This window comes from Micromys minutus, assembly GCF_963924665.1.
Source record: "Micromys minutus genome assembly, chromosome: X".
Classification (NCBI taxonomy): Eukaryota; Metazoa; Chordata; class Mammalia; order Rodentia; family Muridae; genus Micromys; species Micromys minutus.
In genome coordinates, this window is record NC_137970.1 from 26,464,774 (window position 1) to 26,489,333 (window position 24,560).

The 24,560-nt window shown below is 40.2% G+C and overlaps 1 protein-coding gene across 2 annotated transcripts; it reads right to left on the reverse strand.

Moving 5' to 3' along the window:
* Positions 1-863: 863 nt before the first annotated feature.
* On the reverse strand, positions 864-24,194 carry CLTRN (collectrin, amino acid transport regulator; the record flags this gene model as incomplete). Of its 2 annotated transcripts, XM_080909878.1 has the most annotated exons (6): positions 864-1,020; positions 7,131-7,325; positions 9,479-9,592; positions 19,542-19,627; positions 23,728-23,786; positions 24,137-24,194. In XM_080909878.1, 6 exons carry the CDS (start codon positions 24,192-24,194, stop codon positions 864-866), a joined length of 669 nt encoding a protein of 222 aa, XP_080766004.1. The 2 variants fall into 2 exon arrangements, with proteins under 2 accessions (XP_080766004.1, XP_080766005.1); XM_080909879.1 differs by lacking the exons at positions 7,131-7,325; positions 23,728-23,786; positions 24,137-24,194 and having other exon boundaries at positions 19,542-19,588.
* Between the last annotated feature and the right edge of the window lie 366 nt (positions 24,195-24,560).

Sequence of the window (24,560 nt, forward strand, 5' to 3'; positions counted from 1 at the left end):
GTTTTATGTATGAGTTTAAAGGTTAGTTTAAATTTTAAGAACTTGTATCTGAAAACAAAAAAAAAGTGTCTGCAAGTAAGGATGTACACAAAATAAAACCAGGAATGCTGGCACACTCCTTTAAGCCCAATACTCAGGAAGTAGAGACAGGCAGATCCCTGTGAGTTTGAGGCTAGCCTAGTCTACAAAGTGAGTTCCAGGACAACCAGGGCTATTGCATAGAGAAAACAAAACAGAACAAAATGGATGTACACGCATAAGACCAACATACATTTCCAGGGCTTTAGATCAAATTAAATATAACTAATAAAGTTAGACTCACTATGTCTCAAAGCATAGTCAGCCACACAATCAAAATGAGATGATCACTACTTTATTAAATCAGCATAGATAGAACTTGTACAAATTTCAAATAGTGAAAACAAATAGATCTGCTTGCACTACTAAAGACTAATATACAGAAAATATACACACAACTATTGGTGTGAGAACAGAATGAAATTCCTTTGCCATTTTCATCCATCTCATGTTTACTTTTCCTCATTACATCATATACAGAGTAATATAAACAGTATTCAAAAAGATCCATTTTTAAAATTACTTCTCTGCCATGCTATAGCCATTCTCCAGTAGAAAATTGTTTTCCTTAGGTCTTCAAAATATGAAATATAGTTATAGCCCTGACTTTATTTCTAGAAATGCTTAAATCAGTAACTACAAACACACACGAATATACCTACATATTCGGTTATCAAAAAGAAAATTCTAGAATATTTTGAGAAGCCTACTCCTTATGATTTCAGTGACCTTTGTGGATATAATTCGTTGACTACCACATTCAAGCATTTACAAGACTGCCACATTCAGAGAGGGGTGAGGCGCTCATCCTCTGTCAAGAAGCCATCATTAATGTGCCCTCCTTTTATGTCCAAGGGATCACAAGGGATGCCGTTTTCAATTGTGATGATGTTTTCACACTTGTCTTCTGCATCCTCCACTCCAGGTGGTTCTTTGTTGTTCCTGAAAGCACATAAGAGAGAGTGGAATCTAGAATGAGAAAGCTTTAGATGACTATGGTCTTGTTTGCAAACGTGGCAAATAGAAAGGGGCATAAGACATACTAGAGACCTGGGAGGTGAGAGGGACTCAAAGAGAGGGACCTTAGATGAGATTCAAACAGTAGGGAGAGGGAACTTGAAGAGCCCACCTGCAGTAGAAAAACAGGGCATTAAGTGGAGGAATGGAGTTGCCATCCCACAGTTAAAAACTCTGACCCAGAATTGGTCCTGTCTAAAAGAACTGTAGGGACAAAAATGGAGAAGAGTCTAAGGGAAAGAAGGTCCAATGACTGTGTCAAATTAGGATCCATCTCAATGGGAAACTCCAAGGCCTGACACTATTACTGGTGCTATGTGTGCTTACAGACAGGAGCCTAGCATGGATGTCCTCTGAGAGGCCCAACAAATAGCTGAACGATTCAGATGCAGATACTAGCACCTAACCAATGGACAGAAGCCAGTGACCCCTGTGATTGAATTAGGGGAAGACTGGAAGAAGCCAACCCATAGGAGGACCAGCAGTCTCAACTAACCTGGAAGGACCCCTGAGATCTCTCAAACACTGGATCACCAACCAGGCAGCATACACTGGATGATATGAGGCCCCCAACACATATACAGCAGAGGACTCCCTGGTCCTGCCTCAGTGAGAGAAGACACACCTAACCCTTGGGAAACTTAAGGCCCCAGGGAGCAGGGAGGCCTTGTGAGGTACGGATAGTGATGGGGACATCTTCTTGGAGACAGAGGGCAGGAAGGAGGAATAGGATGAGGGACTGTCAGAGGGTGGACTGGAAAGGAGATAACAACTGGACTGTAAAGAAAGATTAAAGATAATTTTTTTAAAGGCAAAAAATAAAAACACCCCACACACACAAATTGTTCTTTGGCTTGGAGTGAAAATCAACTTTCTATAACACTAAATTTTAAATGAAGTTTGCTATGAATTATGTCAGTCCATATAACAAAAAACCTTTTGGTAGTGGTGATTCATTTTACTAAATCTCAGCACTCAGAAGGCAAGACAGATGACATCTGTGAATTCAAGGCCAGCATGGAATATAGAGTGAGTTTTAGGTCAATCTGGACCACTGAGTAAGGCTTTATCTCCAAACAAAAAAAAATCTTGGTGAATTTTTGTAATATGGTACACACACACACACACACACACACACACACACACACACATTGGCATATACTTACATACATATACATACTATCTGTGATATGGTATGTAGTCTGAGAAACAGTTTTGTGGGGTTAGAGAAAAAATGGCAGAGAGCTGAATATGTGCAGATCAATGCAAGGGATCTCACCTCCCCTATTCCAACTACAAAAGAAGAACAAACCATCAGGCATCACAGCGAACAGGGAGAAAACACAAACAGGAGATGAGTATCTCTTCTTTCAAAGAAGGTTCGGTTCCTGACCAGAAAGAGTCAGAGGGAAATCCTTATGGAAACCTTTCAAATTGAGCTGTGTTGGAGACAACTCAGGGACATCTTGTTTAGTGTGACCTTAGGGTCAGTTGTTCAGAGTCTTAGTGCTCCTGGGCTTCACAAACTGCGACGTCAGGAACTTGTTAGTTGGTAGACATGATAAGCAGCTCAAAGGTTATCGAACAACTTTATGGCACTTCGTCACATTGCATAGCTTGTGCCATAATAAACCGATCCAGTACCCATGGGCTGCTCTTACTGAGCATAATAAAACTTAACTGTCTTTCTGGATTATTCTGATTTGATGTTCTGCTAAAAGCATGAGTTCTTTTTTTCTTGAAAGGTCTGAGAAAGAAAGCTAAGCTATGATGAAGCTATCTCCTAGGAGATTTGACGGTGGTTATTCCCCATAATTTCAGAGTGAGGTGTTCTAAAAAGAGGACATGAGAAATCTCAGGTAGCCTTTGATGGAACAGTGTATTGTTGATCAGAATATGCTCTGTTCTGAGTATATGAGTAAAAGCAAAAGAGTATGCATGTCTCTCTTAAAAGTAAGTCTCAGTACATAATTCCCAAGAATGGCCAGGAAAACAACATTTAGACCAAATATATTTTTCAAACAAGACAGAATTAATTATTGGCAATTGGAGCAGTCCTAACGATCCATCTAAACAATTCCTAAGGAAAATGCCATTGTTGCTGGAATGACTTAGTGGACATTGCAGTATGGTGCCTGGCTTCTCTGGCAACTTTCTAATCATCCAACACTGTAGGCAAGTTCTTTATTTAATATTGGTCAATAACCAATTTTATTTCAACAGCTAATCATTCCAATAATATTGTGATAATAATGGTGATAAGAATAACTTTATGGCATGAATCACACTAGATAATTTCTATGTATAATCTTACTGAGTTCTTGCTACAATGTAGTACAGATTTTATTATTCTTGTTTTTCAGATGATGGAAACTGAGTTTCAAATATATGTAATGACTTTTCTTTCAGAGTGGAACATGACTCATGAAAGGAGCTGGCCTAGAACACTATTTTAGATACACCAGCCTCTACAAAAAACACACGGATTTACTACTGCATGTGTGCTTTTTATTTCTTTATTGATGATTCATTCAGTGATAGGAGCTCTCGTACAAATCACAGAAGACATAAATAAAGATAATAGAGATGGACCCTGCCTACAAAGTGATCATAGTCTTGTTCTTAGTAATGCAACAAGGCCAAGGACTTAAGACATGGAACCCTAGCTAATGTTCACATATAAAGCAGAGTCATTATTAGATTTGCTTGGTTTGTTACTAGCTCTTCATTTCCTGTAAGGTCAGTGGCAAATCAGAGTATATCTGGGTTTCTTTAAATCCTCCCTCTTGTACCAAGCTGTAATTCTCCCAATAGTTTCACATATTACAACTTGACATTCAAGCCAGATGTAGTGCACGACTTTAATCCCACTCAGGAGGCAGCTCTGTGAGTTGGAGTTCAGCCTGGTCTACACATTGAGCTCCAGTACAGCCAAGACTACATAGTGAGATCCTGTCTTAACAAACAAACAAACTTTATATTCTTATAAATTGTATTACAAATAAAAGTGTAAACCAAATGAGAAATTTCTTGCTAATTGTTTCTCTGCTGTGTTTAGAAATGTACCTCTCTAAGGGGGCCTCAGAATGTCCCTCTCCCTCCCTGAGAGGATTTACACACAGTTAAGGATTGCTACAAGAGAGAAAGCTAATTTCCTCAGGGGTATTGCCATTGGCAAGTTGCTGACACCCCTGTAAATAACCCTTCACCTGTGCTCCTGTAAGCAATTTCAGTAAAACTCATTGGGTCACCTTCCCCCCATAGAAAAGACATCAAAGTAAAGGGGGGACTAGTTGTGAGGTATTATATCTTTATTGTAGGTGGGAAAATTGAGACACATAGAAATTAGGTAACTTGATCAACTTCACATTTATAAGGGCCACAGTATTTGAGGCTACCTAGTTTGAACTCAAGCCTACTCAACCCCACAGTTTTGCGTGCTCAATGTAATGTTGTCATTAACAAAACTAACAGATTAATACCTTGCTTAAGACATTTTCTCAGTGGTAAGTCTAACTATGCATCCATCTAGACAACATTAGCAAGCCTCTCCGTAGAAGAACAGTAGCCCCTTCAGGTGGTCTTCTCAGGCTGTTTATAATTTTGGAACAGAAAACTCTGTTCATTATTATTTAACATCTAGATGGGTTGGTTAAACATTTCTTTAAAAAAAAACTCTCATTACATTTATTTATTGATTGATTGATTGATTGTAAGCATGTATGAATGGGTGTTTGTGAGCCATGACATGAGTGTGGAAGTCAAAAGGCAACTTGCAGATCTGTTCTTTTCTTCTAACATGTGGGTTCCAGAGATCAAACTTAGGTCATTTCCATTTACCTTCTGAGCTTTCTCTTCTGGTCCAAGTTGAACATCTCATTAGCTTTCTGCTTGAGGCTTGAAAAGAAATATCTACCTTTTCTATGACTATAACAAGTTTTCAGACGAGGCATGGTCACACATACCTGTACTATCACTCTATGGAAGGCAAAGGCAGGATGATCAATAGTTCAAAGTCATCCTCAGCCATGTAATTAATTCTAGACCAGTCTGGGATACATAAGACCCTATCTCCAGAAAATGGATTCATAGGCTTTCCCCCACTTCAAACTGTACCCTGTCCTAATCTTTGAAGCAATCCTTTGCCAAAGAGAAAAATCACCACAGCGAGTATCAAACTTAAAACACAGAAATAATTTTGCTCTGGAGGTTGTCATAATTTCCCTGACTGTATTTGATAATTGTTGATGTTTTGCAGGTTTACACAAAACATTTGTCCATTTGCTTTCCTAGTTTGGATGTGAAATGAATTTGTGGGGGCAAAGTTGTAACAACAGCCTCACTTCTCCTAAGCAACAGATTGTAATACTATGCAGCCAATTATATTACTGCAGAATCTGTTTGGAAGGAGAGAGCTGATCCCATCACAAACTAGCTGAAAGACCAGCAAATGGTGGGATGATAAAATAATAGTAACAGCTAACATTTGCTGAGTGCTCTCTGGATGCCAGATAGCACTCTAAGCATTCTCTTGTGCTGAGTTTTCTAACCTACCAAGTTAATTATTTCCAGTATACTTAGCTTATCAGTCAAGAAAAGTTATCTACATGCAACCAGCTAAGGGAAATTTAAGCAGGATGACTAAGACCACAAAGCCATATTCTCCTCCCAAACTTCATTGCCCTACCTCTTTGTTTGTACTCTCATACAGCTAATGGATTCCATGTGAGAGCGCAATGGAAGAGATCAATACTTCAAGCCTAAGCAGTTTATCTCTTGAATCTAGTCTTTTTTTTTTTTCAACTCCTGCATTATATTGTACTAGTAAGGAAATTGGGAATCAAGCAAATGACATCGATTCACAAACATTTTAAAATCATTTGGACCTACAAAGTATAACCATCTCAGAATGAATACAACTTTAAAGTGCTTAGTGTGGATTTTCAAATATTGCAAGAGAATGTGTCTTGCTTGATATTCTAAAACCTAAAACAAATGCATGCGCCATAGCAAATAAGTCAGCATTTCATGTCACAATCAACCGGAAAAATCAAGCAAGTACCACCTGATCTGAATTTTTGGGTTTAGTTCAAAGCATAGATGAACATTTATACTATAGTGCTATCATTTGTGGGAAAAGTGGAAACATTTGAAACTTAAAATGCTTCTGTTAGTAATTAGTAATTAGGGAAACACACAGAAAAGTGGTAATTGTAAGGAGAGGTATTTAATTCAACACATACTTGATCAAACACACCCTACAGGTTCCAACTGAATATCAACCCTTTCGCAAACCATGTCCCTGTGGTTCTAGAATGTATATCCCCGTGAGTGCCACTTCACTGAATTTTTGTCTCTGTATCAGAAAGGAAGGTTTAGACAGGACTAGACAGGTTTAGGGAAGGATTAATTTGGGGGAGGGGCTGGTAAGATGCCAAACAGGGCTCTTTACAAACACACAAGGGACCAGAATCCATTAGTAGAAGAGAAGATTGGCACAGGAGTTTGGCCTACAGGTCCCAGGCCAGCAATGGTAGGGAGGCCTTAAAACATTTGTGCAACTATGGGCATTTGCATGTGGATTACTACCAAAAACTTAACTCTGCCCATGCAAAAACTGTACTTTTCTCTGTGTATCCTGCATACAAAATTACAATGTAGACCTTTACACAGCCTAGAGTCATCTGAGAGGATAAACCTCAAGGAACTGCCTCTATTAGGTTTATCTGTGGGTATTCATGTCTGTGAGGAACTGTCTTGATTATCAATTCATGTGAGAAGACTCGGTACACTCTGGCCAGCACCATTCCTCAGGCAGGTAGTTCTGAGCTGTATAAGAAAATTGGCTCAGAGGTTAAGAGCACTGATTACTCTTCCAGGGGTCCTGAGTTCAATTCCCAGCAACCACATGGTGGCTCACAACCATCTGTAAAGGGATCCAATGCCTTCCTCTGGGGTGTCTGAAGACAGCAACAGTGTACTCTCATACATAAAATGAATAAATATTTTTTAAAAAATCATTCTGAACATCCTACCTTCTGCGTTGCCGAATTCCAGAAAGAACCAGTAGTGCAATTGCAACTGTAACAATACAGAATATCACACCGAATACAATAATCCAGACGGGCACAGATGGCTCCACCGGGGGAGCAAGAGTGGCAGGAATTTTTAAAAATTCCAGAGTATGATCATCCAAAAAGAACGCACTGTTGATCCGGTTCCTATTCATTCTAAAAGGCAACGATAATTTTAGGAAAGGAAGTAAGAACAGAGTAAAACATTACATACCAAGTACAGACATGTCTTTCCACTGCTGTACATCAGGACCTTTGAGCTCTGCCCCTACCCTATTTTATTTTTTGATATTTGAATAAATAACAGAACTTTAAAGTGGCTTGCATAAAGATCAGCTGTTTCTTTAAATTAAAATATTTTTAAAGTGCTTCTGTGTGATTATACACAATGACTGCTCAGGAGCCTAAAAGTCTAAAAGTACATGAAGGTAAATGTTTTTGTTTTCCTGTAGGTAGGGAAAGGTGTTGGTAAGAGTCAGACAGTCAGGTTGGTGGTGAAGATTTCTTTTGCTTTGTTTTATTTTTGTTTGGAGACAGGGTTTTTCTGTGTAGACCTGGCAACTCACTCTGTAGATCAGAACTGAGATGTGCCTGCTTCGTCTGCCTTCCACGTGCTGGGATCAAAGGTGTATACCACCATCACTAGGCTGTAGGTTTTGTTGGATAATTGCTGTGTTTCATACTTTGCATGCACCTGATTTTTTGCCTAGCTGTAATTCAAATGCTTGGTAGGCAGATTCAGCTGGTAGCATCAAGTCTGGGCAATCATGGTCTAAAGCAGTGGCTTGGGAATGTCTGCAGCCAGCATCCAGCCATCAGGAAAGATCTCCATCAGCAGATAAAACTCTATGTTAAGGTCAGAGGATGTTGCTCACTGGTACATCTTCACTCAGTATGCCAAAGCTGAGTTCCATCCCCAGAATCACATAATCTCACAAATCTATACTGGCATGACCATTCATAGACAGGAATGGGAACCCAGTAGCAAAAGGATAATTTAAATGTAATTTTAGCAAGTTGTTGAATGTTTTCCCTTTTTAATCATCTAATCTTTTAAAATAAGTGTGTGTGTGTGTGTGTGTGTGTGTGTGCCCGCCCCAGGCGCACCTGGAGGTCATTGAGGACAACCTTATATGTTAGTTCTCACCTTCCATCTTCTTTGAAACAGGGTCACTTTCTTATTTGCCACAGCACAGGACAGGACAGGCTAACTGCCCCATGGGCTGCCCTAGGTTCTGCCTCCCATCTTTATGTAGGAGCCCTGGGATGACTGACATGGGCCACCATGCTGGTTCTGGTTCAGATTCTTATGCTTTGTGTCAAGAGCTTTACTCGCTGAACCATCTCCCCAATCCTCATAATCAATCGAATCATATTTAGTACGAGAATGAAAACCTTTTCCCAAAGCAATGAACACCATTGCTGAGCTATGACTGGGAAGAAAATGAAAACTTATTCTGTACCCTCACTCCATCTCCCTGCCTCATTAACCCTTTGCTGCTATTTTGGTCCACACAAGAAACATATTCTGTCACCTCTAAGGTAGACTGGAAGTTCTGGTCAAATACAGATAATATCAACTCCTCCCCTTAAGGATCAGACAAGATTTAGCCAAGACCTGGGTTTAATTACTTCAGTCTTCACAACAGAGCTACAACAGACACTTTAGAACCTGTTGTTCATGTCCACACCTGAATACACATACATGTGACTACTCTAGTGAAGATTCTAAAATTGCCACGAAAATGGCAACAAATAGAATAAATATGATCATACTGTGTTACCTGCATGTATAAAAATGTCCACTGAGACTCCTTATTTTGTACAATTAATATATGCTAATAAAGTTTAATTCAATTTTTAAAAATCACTGTAGATAGGGTAGCAACATATTTAAGTTTGGCTCTTTACTCTTTCTGAGTTAATATCTAAACAGGGGTGTACAGCTGACTTTTGAGGTCAAATAATTCTAAAGGAGGTTTTGTCCTATGCATAGTAGGGTGGATAGCAATATTCCTAGCTTTTGCCTGCTTAGTATGGGTTGTGCCTCCTTCTTCTCCAGTTTTGACAAGAAAAGCGTGTCCAAACATTGCCAAACATTTGTTTCCTTGAAGGCAGATTGCTACTGGATGAAAATTACTGATCTACACCAATCTCTGTTGAAAACGAAGTGAATGGAATACTTGATACGTTAATCAGTGCATCATGTGTGGAGTGGAGTGAGATCTCTTCAGTCCCTATGGAAACAGATGAGCTCATCAAGGAGTTGATAGATGGATTTCTGAACAGCATACTCAGGGGAAGATTACCTTATGGCCGACTGTACTTCAGCTGCAGGAAGAGTATGATTTTTGGAAGGGTCTGTGACCACAAACCAGAATGACACCCTCTGGGTTACATTGCAAAGCAGGACATGGGAAATTCTGCAGAGATGGGAGAAATATAAGAATATCATCATAAATGGCATGAAAATATTCACTCTCATGTGATTACCATCACACATGGGATCTTAGATATGTGTGAGATGGGGTGGGGAAGAGGGGGATCTGGGAGGAGCTAGAGGGAGAAGCATGGGTGGAGTAATGGTAACAGTAATAAAAATACAGGTTAGAAAACTTTCAAAGAGGCCAGCTGATGATGTACATGCCTTAAATCCCAGAATTTGGGAGGCAAAGGCTGGACTCAAACTCAGACGGTCTCTAAGTTCGAGTCCAGCCTGGTCCACAGAGTGACTTCCAGGATAGCCAGAGATACACAGAGGAACCCAAAAAAAAAAAAAAAAAAAAAAAAAAAAAAAAAAAGGAGGAGGAGGAGGAGAAAAAGAAATCCCAATCCCAATTATTTAAAAATGATATACTTGGGGACATTTCTTAAAGAATCTTCCAAAAGAAGTATGACCCCCCCCCCAGCTTCCTCAGCATGTAGCCTCTGTCAAAACTGGAGAAGCCTCAGTATTTTCTCATCAAGTCTGCAGATGGCCTGCTCATTACCTTCCAGCAAGAGCTGCTACCCACTCTTCAATTTAATGGCTGCTCTAGCTCTCCTTGTCTCTCCCTACACCAGTATTGGCATCATCAAGGGGTGCCTTCCAAATGTACTTTGGAGGGTAAAGTTCACAAGAAGAGTGAGCTGTTTTGATCACCTTGAGAAGGTTCCCAAACACAAGGGCTACAATCACCAGTGCCTCTTGACCCTTAAATCTTAATGCTTTTCACCTGAAAATTAGAAATGAGTTATGCTTTAGTCTACATGTGGGTTACTAATAAAAGTGAAAAGGAAAACGGTGTTAGTGTTCAGTTCAAAGAAATGAAAAATCTTTACAGGGACGGATGAAAGCTGAAAATTATAGGAGGGGCCACAAGGCTGGTACTACAATGTCAACCTTGCATGCTGTCAGTCATTTCCTAAAGAAGAAAATTGCAAAAGCATGAATATGTGTCATGAGCATCCATTCCTCAAGAATGAGACACACATGCATCACCTTCATGAAAAAGACCAGGATCTTGCATTGCTTTACAAGAACATTCAAGCCTATAATATTGAAAGCTAGCAGTTATTCGGCCAGAAGGAATGTATGGAAAATTGTCTCTTTTCTTCCTTTTGGTGTCACACACCAAAGTAGAGGCAAGTGCCCCTCTGCATGGAGCTAAGTGTCTGGGACCAGCAATGGGAAACAGAAGGCCATCTTGGGGTATAGCAGCTGCAGCTGAAACCAAATCTGCATGAAAGACAAGGAGCTGGCCTCCTGCCAGCAGGCTCCAATCTGGAGGGTGGGGAGCTAAGGGCAAAGGCTCAAAGAGGGCCCCTTACTATTCAGAGAGCAGTCCCCTAGTATCAGCTAGCTTAGATATGGCCTATGCGGGTCCTAACAGTATAGGGTTGTGTGTTCCCTTTATCATCTAAGCCAATGTTTCTTAACCTGTGGGGTTTGACCCTTTGGTGGAATTGAATGACCCCTTCACAGGGATCCCATATCAGATATTTACATTGCAACTTATACCAGTAGCAAAATTACAGTTATTCAGTAGCAATGAAAATAATGTTATGGTTGGGGGTCACCACAACATGAGGAACTGCATTAAGGGGTTGCAGCATTAGGGAGGTTGAGAATCACTGATAAGCAGTAGCATCCTCTAAAATTGTCTATGGTCACTGGCCTCCTTCGTGCTTTGTTTGTGCTCTAAGCCCAACCACCAGTCCCTCTCTCTAGTCCTCTGTTCTTCAGTGACCAAAATCCTCAGCTGTGGGGAGAGAGGCTGCCCTCTCAAGAGCTTCCATCCTCCTGCCTCCCTCCTAGATGGGCAACTAACTAACACTGTCTCAGGAACCTGGACACAAATCCAGGTGGGCAGAGGGTCTTGCAGTGGCACTTTGCCAGATGCAGGGACCCTTCTCAGGCCCACACCTGAATTCTGCAATCAGGGCCCAGAATTCAAGGTCCACTTGCCTTAACTTCACCAGAACCTTCAGAAAGCCACCCACTGTGCTCCAAGCCCAAGCTAAGGTCCCCAGAGGCTGCCTCTGCAGTGTCACCAAAAGACTGATTATGCTTGCCTTATGAGAAGGAAACAGAGCCCCAAGACCCAGCCATTTGATTGCCAGAAATAGAGTAGCTGAATAGAGTAGTAAGAGTTTGTCATCTTTTTTTTTTCCCTCTGAGATCATTATCTATGTCTTTCTAGGTCTCCAGCATGGTTTTCTGCAAGAAAGTACTGTTAAGGCTTGGGGCCAGATTACATCGTATGCCTTAAGGGATGCAGCATTCTTGGGATCTCAAGCAGTAAACAATAGTAGTGTCAACCAACAGGGTCTCTAGGCATTTCATTAATCACTAGGAAAAGAAGCCAAAAAGTAATAAATAAATAAATAAATACATAAATACATAAATAAATAAATAAATAAATAAATAAATAAATAAATAAATCAACAAAGCAAGCAAGCAAGCAAGCAAGCAAGCATTGGCTAAGAACCACAAACCAATCCTGACCTCTACTGGCAAGAAACTGTCAAGCTTAGTCTCCCAAAATGTGTGGCTCTGCATAAGTAACAAAGATACAAATAGGACCAGAATAAAGTTGCCGTGTGTGTGTGTGTGTGTGTGTGTGTGTGTGTGTGTGTGTGTGTGTGTGTGTGTGTATGTGTGCCATTTTAGGGAGATGAAGACTAAAACCAGGTCTACTTTTTTGTAGCCTATATTAGGTTGAGAATAATTTGTTATTTGACCTCACTAATAAGCAAAATACTTACAATAGGTTTTAAATGAGAGACTTTAAACTTTTTAAAGTTTAAACTTTTTATCATTTAAAAAGATGTATTTAATTCTTACTTATGTGTCTAAATGATTGTGTGTACTTGTGAGCAGTTACCTTCAAAGGTCAGAAGAAGCCATGCAGTCATCTGGAACTAGAGTTGCAGGCCATTGTGAGCTGCTGAGAAACTGAACTTGGGTCCTCTCAAAGAAAAGAAAATGCTAATAACTGTTGAACCATCTCTCCAGCCTCCTCCCCAAATTTATATTTAAATAATGCAAAGTACTGGAAAAGTGCACAGAAATTGAATCCCAAGAAGCTATGAAAAAAGCCAATGGGTCAGATCACTCTGGAACATTAATTAGAAGTATTTTCCAGAAGATGGATTGTGGCTACCTCAAATTCTTACATCTGCACACATGTACCCAGAGACTCTGATGAGGACAGTCTTTGTAGCACTCTTCATTGAAGCACTGAAACTATAAGTGCCTACCAATAAAGGGGAATGGACAAAGTAACTATGGCACAAGCCATCAAAGAAATGTTACTCCACATACTACTAGAAAGAAACAGGGAAGCACAATGAAGCCAGATAATTCTGTTGTAGGGAAAGGGCACATAGTCTCTTAGCAGCAAATTTGACTTCTACTCAGCCTCTAGCTTTGACAATCAAAAGTGTTTCCAGGTATTGTAAAACATCCTCTGAAGGACCAAATAATCACTTGATAGAAACTACTGAAGTAGAATTACATATTTTTAACAAAAAGATAGGGGCTGGAGAAATGGATCAGCAACAAAAATATTTGCGGCACTTGCAAATGCCTAGAGTTCAGTTCCCAGTGTCTACACCAGGCAGCTCATAACCACCTATGGTCCAGCTCCAAGGAATCTGATGTCCTTTTCTGGCCACTGAAGACACACACAGAGACACAAGCTAAATAATAGATAAACACATAAATAAAAAGAAATCTTCTTAAAAAGATGTGGTGGTACACATCTTTAATCTCAGCACTCAGGAGGCAGAGGCAGGCAGATCTCTGTGAGTTTAAGGGCAGCCTGGTCTAAAGAGTGAGTTTCAGGACAGCCAAAGCTATACAGAGAACCCCTTTCTTGAAAACCCAATAAAATAAAATAAAATTGAAATACTTCTATCACAACTAAATACTAATTCTATATTTTTCAAATTTTAATATGGATGGGTCTAATGGAACCATGTGATTATAATTTGGCAACCACTCTGGACAATGATTGATTTTCTTTTAAGTGTTTTTGCAATCATGTATGTATCTGTGTGAACTAAAGAACCAGCCTGCCTCCACCTTAGGCTTAAAAGCCATCTGACAGTAAAGAAAACTAGGTTCATTCCTGTTTATGATTAAGCCTGTGTTTCTGAAGGATTAGGCTATGGCCCACCTGTAACCTTAACTACAAAAGGTTCTGTACCGTCTGTTCCAGGAATGACCATCAGGTCTTTGTTTCATAAAGATGTTGATAACCATCTTGCAGCCCTATTTTTGTTTCAAAGAGCACCCCTGACTATGTTGTTATGACCACCTGTTGCTATGACTACCTTGTCTTCCGTCCTCCAACCACGTCTAGTCTTGTGCTCAGCTCCTGTAACCCCCATTTTGACTGCCAAATCTCCCATTTATAAATCCCTTATCCCTGAGCTATAAATAAAAGTCATGTGTTCCTCACATCCAATGCTGACCTCTACAACCCTGACCTCTCAAACCTCGCCTTAGGAGGAGGCAGCCCACGTAAATGAATAAAAATGCTTGCTTTAGTTAATTTGGTCATGATGAATTGGGTCTGTGGTCTTTCTCCTCCCATCTTTGGGATTAACAGTACCATGCACATGCTAGTACCTTTGGAGGTCAGAAAAGGCATCGGGTTCCCTGGAACTGGAGTTATGGATAGTTGTGAAGCACCCTTTGGGTGCTAGGAACTAAACCTGGGTCTGAAAATACAGTCATGTTTTCAGCCCTTGACCATTAATTTTTAACAAAAAATCTATTAACATCTACATGAATAGCTTCTTTCAGAAACTCACTAAAAATCAAAAATCAAAGCAAAACAACAACAACAAAAAACAAGCCACAAATGTTCCCGCTGCCTCCTTAAATGTATAAAGCACTGACCTGAAGGAAATTCTCTGTAAATTAGCTCCACTGCTATTTCTCATCAATGAGGTCAGGCAAAGCCAAGGGTGGTAAGAATTAGGCTCTTGTTTCTGAAAATCAGGACTAAAAATGAGCTGGCCTGCAAGCATGAGATGTGTAATCCCCTTACCTTTCCATGGGCACAAGAACTAATTGTTCATTTTAGGTCACAAGACTTATCCTTGGCTAATTAAGTAGAGCAAGAAATCCATTACATGCTCTATACTATTTAGAAAGAGAAAGCAATGCCTGCAATGGACTTCTACCTATCTTGCTAAACTCGGTAAATTATCTTAAAATCCAATGTTTGCCTAATACATAGTTTTGAGAGAGAGAGAGAGAGAGAGAGAGAGAGAGAGAGAGAGAGAGAGAGATGAATTTAATGTGGCCACATTGGAAGAGAGGTGATGGGATCTAGAGAAGTCCCAAAGCTCATTTTGGAGGCCCTAAAGTGAGATCAATGTTTAAGTCAAGGGCCAACGATATACACATCTAACACTCTGTCAAGTGTGGCCCTGCCCATTATTGGCTTACCCTTGTCTGGGTTTCAGTCTCATCCTGTAAGGTGGTCTGAAATCTTCTTCCAGAAGACAAGTTCATGCTTGGCTGGTACCTGCACTTTCCTTCTCCCAGCATGAGATTTCTAGGAAAATTCTCATTTCTTGGGGGTCATTATTTTGATAACAAGTAGTCAAATTAAGAGGCATGAGTATGTTAGAATATCTTTACATCTGTCAGGCCTGTTCAAGTACACAGCAGGCTTTCAGAACAGGGCATTTACTTCAGTGGCTACCCTTACAGCAATATACTTCCTTAGGCTGACCCCACAGTCCAACTGAAGTCCAATGCCCTCATCTGAAGTTTGGCCTTCACAGGAAAAACTTCACTGATCTAGTTTTATACTTGGTAGGTTTATGACAAGCAACAAAACTTTAATATAGCCTGGGTATCCATTGAAAATTGAATCACCTTTCAAAAACAAAAAGTAGATCTGATATGCACAGACCGCTGCAATGTCCCTGGTTCTGAAGGAAAACATTCCAAAGGTGAATTCCTCAAATTCTGAAGTGTTGTTACATAGCTCATCACCTTTGCCCAAGAACAGAAACGTTTGGTTGAACAAAACCATGAGCCAGGGGAAATGTAGGCACGTGGGGGAAGTCACAGTGCTAGCGACACAACAAAGTACAGCATGTGCTGACAAGGAGAGCTGGTACACTAGAGATACTTAGTGTTCTGCCCAGGAGATAAGTGCTTGCTTTCCTTTTTAACTTTTTAATGCAATCACCTTGTTTTTATTTAGATTGATTTTCTTCTAATTATATGTATGTATCTGTGTCTGTGTGATTAATGTTTCATGCATGCAGGTATCCCCACAGAGGTCAGAAGACATCAGATCCTCTAAAGTTGGAGTTACAGGATGTTCTGGGCTGCCCTGTGTGGGAGCTGGAACTGAATTTATGTATTGTGAAAGAACACTGTGAATCTTTCACTCCTAAGCCCTCTACCCTCTACCCTTCTCCCTTATTTTCATTTTTAAAAATTATACTACTAGGAGGGATGGAAGAGAGATAATAATAAATGGATATGATCAAATATATTGCATAAATGTGTAAATTTTTCAAAGAATAAATTTTAAGAATCATTAAATAAATATTTTTCTTTAAAATTGGATAAAGCATGAAGAGAATTTAGGGCAATTTTTTCTTGTTTTTCTATATATTTTCTTTAAAAACAACTTTTATTATTCTATTAATACATTATTATTATTATTATTATTATTATTATTATTATTATTATTATTCATGCATACAAATACACATGTGTGGAAATTGGGGAGATAATTCAGATAGCTCAGTTGTTGAAGTGCCTGCCACATGACCATGAAGACCTGAGTTTCAAGTCACTGCCACTAGGAGAACAAAGGAGACAGAGACAAGTGGATCTTGGAGCTTGCTGGCCAACCAGTCTAGCCAATCCTTGACCTCCAGGCTCAGTGAGAAATCCTCTGTTAAAAAAATAAAGTGGATAGCAAGAGAGGAAGACATCCACAATCAAACTGGATTTCACACACATACATGCATGTGCACATGCATTCACTTACAGTATACATACCAACACACAAAGGTACTTTAAAAATGCAAGTAACTTTTTAAAAATGGGATGGAGAGATGGCTCAGTGGTTAAGAGTACTGACTGCTCTTCTAGAGGTCCTGAGTTCAAATCCCAGTAACCACATGGTGGATCACAACCATCTGTAATGGGATCTGATGCCCTCTTCTGGTGTGTCTGACAGCTACAGTGTACTTATAGATAAAAAAAAATTAAATTAAATTAAAAAAATAAAAGTAAAAAATAAAGGACAAAAGATCAGCTTTAAATATGCATGTTTGTATACAAATATACATTTCATGTGTTTGTTTTACTTCCTCGAAATCTACTCTTCCCTTTCTTAATATATACATACATGTTTGTAGATGGTCCTGAAGCTGTTCATATTTTAATGTTAATTCAACTTCCCCAAGAAGGGCTGCCTAGTCACATACCCATGAGGTGACTTCATCTGAACCTTCCCATTTTAATTAGTAAAATAAAGGAGAGCCAGTGACTGGGCGGGGTAAGGGAGGTGGAAGAAGAGGGTCAGAGGTGAGAGGAAAGAAAGGAGTTCCAAGATGGAGGTCAAAAAAGATGAACGAAGATCCAGGTGGGCTTTACTGGAGTTAAGTAGTTATGAACATTAAGGATTTTATAGGTCTTATGTTTCATATAGAAAGGCAGTTTGTATCTTTGTCTATTTGATGTAATCTTATTGTGTAGAGGGCTTGTGGATTGAGAGTTTGACATATAAACCTGTATGAAAAGCTCTCGGTCCTTAGAGTTGTGTTTGTGTTGGGATTTGGGGTAAAGAAACACCCTGGGATGGAGGCAATAGGGCAGGTAGTGTAAAACCAGGGAAGAGAGTCACGCAAATGAAGTGAGACCATGGGGGTGGCTCGGAATGAGTGACAGATGTGCGTGTGGCTATGTATTAGAAGTGGCCTGAGGATGAGACTGAGAGGCCAATAAAGAGATAAGCCTTATTATTTTTTAATAATTATTGCAACACATATATGCACACACACAAACTGAAATAAGGTTTCACTATGCAGGCCTAGTTGACCTAGAACTCACTTTGTAGACCAGGCTAGCCTCAGACACTCTGCCTCTGGAAAACTGCCATTAATGGTGTGTGCCATCATGCCAGCTTCCTTTTCCTCTTTTTATGCTCACATCAGATATTGAGAAATCAACTAACTGATAGTTATCCTCTTTTCTGGGCTCTGAATTATTGTAAAAGTCAATCTTTAGTAAAGCACTTAGGGCTTGGAGATCAAAGGACTCATTGAGGACTATTTAGTCCCTAGGCAATGTTTTCTTCCTAATCTTAAAACAAACAATCCTGACATTAAACCAGAAGAGGTAATGCATGTCTGTAATTCCCAGTACTCAAGATGCTGAGATAGAAGGATCAGGATTTCAAGACCATCTTCAGCTATAATGAACTGAAGGCCAGACTAGGATATGTGAGACTGTCTCAAACCACCACCACCACCAACAGCAACAACAAAAATCCTAAAATGAAATAAGTTCAACCATAACTGTCTTTGGTTGATCTGAATTGAGACACATATCATCATGTGTTTTGGGTAATACATAAATAATCCTTGCTGTACACAGCAAGTACAGACTGAAAGTTCTACCAGGAAGTAGCACCAGGAAAGCCTGGTGGGAACACTCAGGGCAAGCTTGCTCCCAGATGCTTTATCTAGCCCACCAGTCAGTTCACCTCACATCTGGCAGCACTGAAGAGGGAGTAGAGAGCCACCAGGAGTGTGACCTAATCACAAATAGAAAAGGAAAGAATCTTTATAAATAGAGAAGATTCATCTAGAAGAGTAGAAAAACAAATGTAAAAGTATTAAAACTATGCAGGTATGGTGGCAAGCATCTTTAATTGCAGAGAGACAGGGCAGGCAGACTTGTGAGTTTCACACCAGGCTACTCTACAAAGTTCCAGGACAGCTAAGGCTAGATCATGAGACCCTGTCTCAAAAAAAAAAAAAAAAAAAAAAAATCAAAAACAAGACAAACAAACAAACAAAAAAAAAAAAAAAACCCACCATCACAACAAAAACTACTTTTAAAAAAGTTTGTACTAAGTACTTTTAAGAAAATTAACAAGATATATATGTGATATATACCAGTTTGGGGTCCATATTTAGATTTCTTTTTAGACAAAAATAGATTTCTTTGATATTACCTAGCTTTCTACAAGAAAAATTATATGTGTACAACAAAAACATGGAAATCTTAGTACATAAAAATACAAATAAAATTTTGATCATGGCCATTGATAGTCATATTAGCTACTGAACAAAGGGAATATACTAGAATTCGCAAGCTGAGATCCTTGTGAATTTAAGTGTTCCATAAAAATGCAGGTTCCAGGCTGGTCATTGTTTCTCATGCCTGTTACCCCAGTACTTATATGGCTGATGCAGAAGGATTGCCTCAAGTTCCAAACCAGCCTGGGCTCCATAGCAAGTTCCAGGCCAGGCAAGTTTACATAGAAAGTTACAAAGCAAAGCAAAGGCTGGAGAGATGGTTCAGTGGGTAAAGATAGTTGCTGCCAAACCTGAGGGCCTGGAATTCATCCCCCCGAACCCACATCTTAGAAGGAAAGAACCAACTCCCACAAGATGTCCTGACTTCCACTTGCATGTCATGATGTGAGCATACACACACACACACACACACACACACATACACACACACAAAAGAAGTAAATAAACAATAAATTTTATAAAAAGAAAAATTCTGGCCCCTTAAATCAGTGGAGGGTATTAGATCCTGTTCAACATGGAAACTGAAATAATGTATCATCTCAAACAAGCACTTGAGACATGAGGCTGTCGGCTTACTCTGTTGCTTCTCTGTTGGGAACCTTTCTCATGGAGAATGCCACCATTGCTCTGAAGAGATATTCTTCATCCGTGTCCCAGACATACTAAAGGAAAAGGGAAAGCAGAGGTGAATGAGACGGAAAGAGTGCATTCTATGTTCCATCACTCACTTGCTATGCTCCTTTTTCCTCTCTTTCTCGGCCACCTCCATATGTTTCTCATGAAGGTCAGGCCGACTCACATTCTTCCATATCCTATAATTCCAAGTTTGCCCTTTCCCATCGCACTCTCTTAGACTCTGCAATGCCATTTGGCCTGTCAACAAACTTGATATTTAGACACCTTGTCCTAGCAAATCATGACAGTATTGTTAAGATTGTTTCCATACTAATATGGAAACGCGTATTTTATCATTACAGCTCTTGCTTTCTTAGAGTGCTGAGGAAGGAACAATAAGAAAAATAGATGATCCTAATCAACAGCAGAAAATTCATCCTCTGGTTACCTTCTCTATACAGGAAGGGTTTATTTTTTTCTAAATAGCTTATGGGTCCAGCAGTGGTACAGGCTTACAACAAGTAACCTTAGCACCCAGGAGGGTGGTATAAGAGACTCAGGCCAGCCTAACCTATATAAAGCGTTCCAGGACAGCCAGAACTGCATATTGAGAGCTTGTCTAATAAAAATTATACATATAAGGCTACAGAGATGGCTACGCAGTTAAGAGTACATATTGATATTCCAGAGGACCTGAGTTCAGTTCCCAGTGCCTACACCAGGTAGCTCATAATCACCTGTAACTCCAACTCTAGGAGATCTGACACCCTCTTCTGATCTCTATGAACATACACAAAACTAAATCTTAATTTTTAAAAGCAAGTATACATATATATTATATGTATATACAATTTTAAAAGCAAGTATACATATATATTATATGTATATACAATTTCATATACAATATTACAAATATGTATACACTTATATACATTCTTGTGTGTGTGTATGCCCAGGCAAGCCTTGTTGTGAAGATGTGAGGGAAGAAGCCTGCTCAAATATAAATGAGAATGTCAGTGTAGCAAACAAAAATGACAGTGCCAGACAGAACTAGCCAGAGCATGGCGTGAAATTGCATTTTGAATCTTGGAAAAGATACCTTAGCTCCTCTGACAAAATGACCATGATCTCTGCCAGCAGGAGTGTAGGAGGCCATAGAGTAAAGCTCCTACGTTTCTACTGTGGCTTTCAAAGTGTTTCTGAGTGGCTTCCAGGCAAAACTAACAACATGCATAGTAATTTTAAAAATTATGTACAACTGAAGAACAATATGGAGTTACTTAGAGTTACAGTCCTGGCTTAACACCCACAGACCGAAATAGCCCCCAGAAGAAACATACACAGGAAGGCTTTACCTACCTGTTGTCCAAATACCTGGCATACAGACAGCGTAAGTATATACAAATGAATGCATTGTGACTTCATGGACCACACAGTGCATATTAATTGTGTTTATTTATCTGTCGTCATGGATTCCTTGCTTCCTCATTTGAATAACACTTCTACCAAGCCCTCAAGTCTCCCGGGTTATTTTACTTTCTGCCTACATCTGAGAACACTGAAACCTCACATTTTAATTTAGTTGAATAGTCAAAAGTAAAAAGAGTCACAAAATGAGGCTCGTTTACTTTAAATTCATAATGCCCTACCCTCAAATTCCCTGCTCACCTCTTAGCATTTTCCATAAGTTCTTTGTCTCAAGACAATTGTCTGTCCCAAGACTGCTTCAAACTTCCTACCCACACCCCCAATCATAACATTTTCTTTCCACCTCAGCTCTCACTGGATACTTTTGGTTTTATAGTTCCTCCAACAGCCAGGGCTGAAGACTGAACATGGGGACTTTCACTTGCTAGGCTAGCTCTCCTCCACTGAGCTTAATCCCTAAGCCCTGAGTTGGTCATTTAGGGGTTATGAGTTTAGCTTTATAAACTCCTAAGGCAAAGAAACAAACCTTCTACCACAAACGTACATCCTAACCACTTCCTTTCCTGAAGCACCAGACATTTCTCTCCTGATAATGGCTAATCCCCACAAGTGCGCTGGGAATGCCTCTGCTCCTCCCTCTCAGCCTTGAAACAACATCTTCTGTGTACTCAAGTCCAGCTGGAACCTGTCTGCTGACTTTGCTCATGCTCTACTAAACCAACAGTAAATACCTGTATCTCTACTTGATCTTCTGACTGCTAGCTCTCTCTGACCTTTCATAGCCAGATCTCCCTGTCCCTGTCCCTCTCTTTCTTCCTCCCCTTCCCCCCTCCCTCCTCCCTCTCTCTCTCCCTTTCCCTCCCCCCTCACAGGGTTTTATGTATTTCAGGCTTACTGGGTAATGGAGAGTGAGGGTGAACTTCTGATCCTTCTGCCTCCGTCTCCTAAGTGCTAGCGGGCCTGGTTTATGGGGTGCTAGAGATGGAACTCAGGGCCTCACATATGCTAGGCAAACCCTCTTAACAGGTGAAGTACAGCCCCAGCCTCCACACCAGGCCAAAATTCTTACAGGAGTGACCTATACTCCTGCATGTTCACTCCCAATTTACCCTGCTTATTTTATCCCCCTGTCCAATATCTGACTTTCGGTTGTACAGCTTTCCAAAGACAGCTCCTGCTAAACTCCTCAACCTTCATATTGCTTCCCAGAATGAGTTTGGCCTGTCAACAGCATTTGATGTTTTAAACAGCTCCTGTCTTGAAACAAACCCCATCCCACCCACTGTCAGCATGGTCCACATTCCCCATGCAGTCTCCTTTTCTCAAGGCTCGTAAATGCCATGTTTGTCACCACCACATCAGTTCCAGACATCCTGGTCTTCCTTCCATCCTTCACGTTCACTAAGCTTCTTGTGATTAATTATTGCTATGTTCACATATGACAGCCCTCTGCCATCCCTCCCTCCCTATCTGCTCTGTGTCTGTTTGTTCATGGTTACGTTAGACATTGTTAAAGTGCCTGGGATGGAAGCTCCTGCTGAGGCCAGAACCCTGCATACCTCTCCTTCCTGTCATACTTCTGAAGACTGAGCATTTGCACTTGCTTTACTGACTATTTAATGGACAACTGACTCTCTCACTACTATAAGCTCCACAGAGAATGGACAAGCCCAGTGTTAGCTGCCGTTGCATCCCTAACATGCAGCCAAATCTAAAGATCCTGGAATAAGAGAGCTTAAACACTGCCTGGGAGCAGGGTCTCCGAAGTCAAACTACCTGGGTTTGACTCTCCTGCCATTCACTGGCCTGAGATCTTCAGCGGTGCACAGGACTCTCTGGGCCTGTGATTTTGACTCATCTGATCGGAATGAAAGTGCCTGTACTCAAAGGGGTAAAGGCTCAGAAGCTGATAGGAGTTCGGTGCTTAGAAGAGCCCCCACTAAAAAGTAAAATAATGTCTTAATAAATGTTTAGTTTTATGCTATTATAACAACTGTTACTTATCAGATGAATAATGAACACTCTGGCAGCTGATTGGTCAGCAACTAGAACACTTCCAAATCCCTTTAGCAATCTGGGTTTCATTTGTTTTTCTGTTTGTGGTACGACGAGGCATTAATATCACCTACTAGGTTTTGAAAACTGCAGAGCACACTGGGAAACTGACACTAAAATTAAACAATAGCATCTTCTTGAATGACCTTTCCTACTCTTCCAGCCCCTTACACTGAGAATCTTAAACTTCTATTATTTCAAGCACACTTTCCATACTGTTACCTTCATAGGTGGGAAGAATTGAAGCTTCACATAGAACTGGACAATCATGTACTGTGAAATACATTGGTAGCTTCAGTCTTTCTTTCTGATGACTAGAAAACAGACTGATAACATTCGGATGCCCACAATAGTGAAGGGCAGGTTTAATCTAGACAAAGGCATCTACATCAGACCTGACAGCCCCCTTTGCTCTATGTTCCTGGACTGAGTGTTTCAAGTTTTCGATACTGTTTTTACATAACACAATTTCCCCATGTATTTTCAATCACTCACTACTAATTATGTACTTTAAGCAAACTCATTCTATCCGCGACTCCCCTGTTACTGCAATCTAGCTTTGGCCAAAGATCAGACTTGAAGACTCAGAGAAACCATCCATTTGAAAAAGCCCAGAGCTCTTAGAAAACAAAGGCTGAAATGAGGCAGCAGGTGTTCTACTTACTGCTTTATCTCCAAGAGCTGCTCTGATGCTAAGTCTCACTTTAAAGGCATTTTCTGCATCTGTCAGAGAGAGAGAGAGAGAGAGAGAGAGAGAAAAAGCAAAGGTAAAAACAAAGAGTAGGAATTTAGGATCAACTGTGAGAAAACAGAGCTTGGTAAGTCCTAATGCTTAACACAGCCCAGATGACCACAACAAAGAGCTACAATTGATTTGTACCAATGCCCATGCAACTTGAACAAAAAGCGTATGAAATCACTTACATTTTCTCTTCATATTCCTAAGAGTCATTAACTTTCAAGCCACATGTACCAAGACTTAGGGAGGAAAATCATTCTTTTTTCTCCATTCTATGACTTCTCAAATATTTAGGAATCTGTTCATTTATTTTGTAAGCTTCGAGGCTACGTACCTGGGTGGCAGAGTTCAGCTTGAATAGTAGTCACCAGGAAAAAGAGCGCCCACAACATTCTTTCAGAGTCGAAAACAGAACACAAACTGAGGGGAAAAAATCCACTCTCTACTTAAAGCTGCTTTAAGCATTCTGTGAGCTGGATTAGGATATCGGAGAAATCAGCGAGCCACCGTCTAAAAGGGTTAATAATTAACGTCCATCAGTTTGGTTAATACGTCCATAGAAGTGAACCATCGCCTGTCAGTTATTTACGAAAATCTATTTGAGGAACAGGTTAGTGGTCTCCTCCTCAAACTCTACCTCCGTAGAATGTTTCCTAAGCTGTCATAATCAGAAGCCTCCCTCATACCTCCTGTAGTTGTCTGGTTAAACTCAAGGTGGAGACCACAGAGCCCTTCCTGGAGGGAAGTGTGTGTGTGTG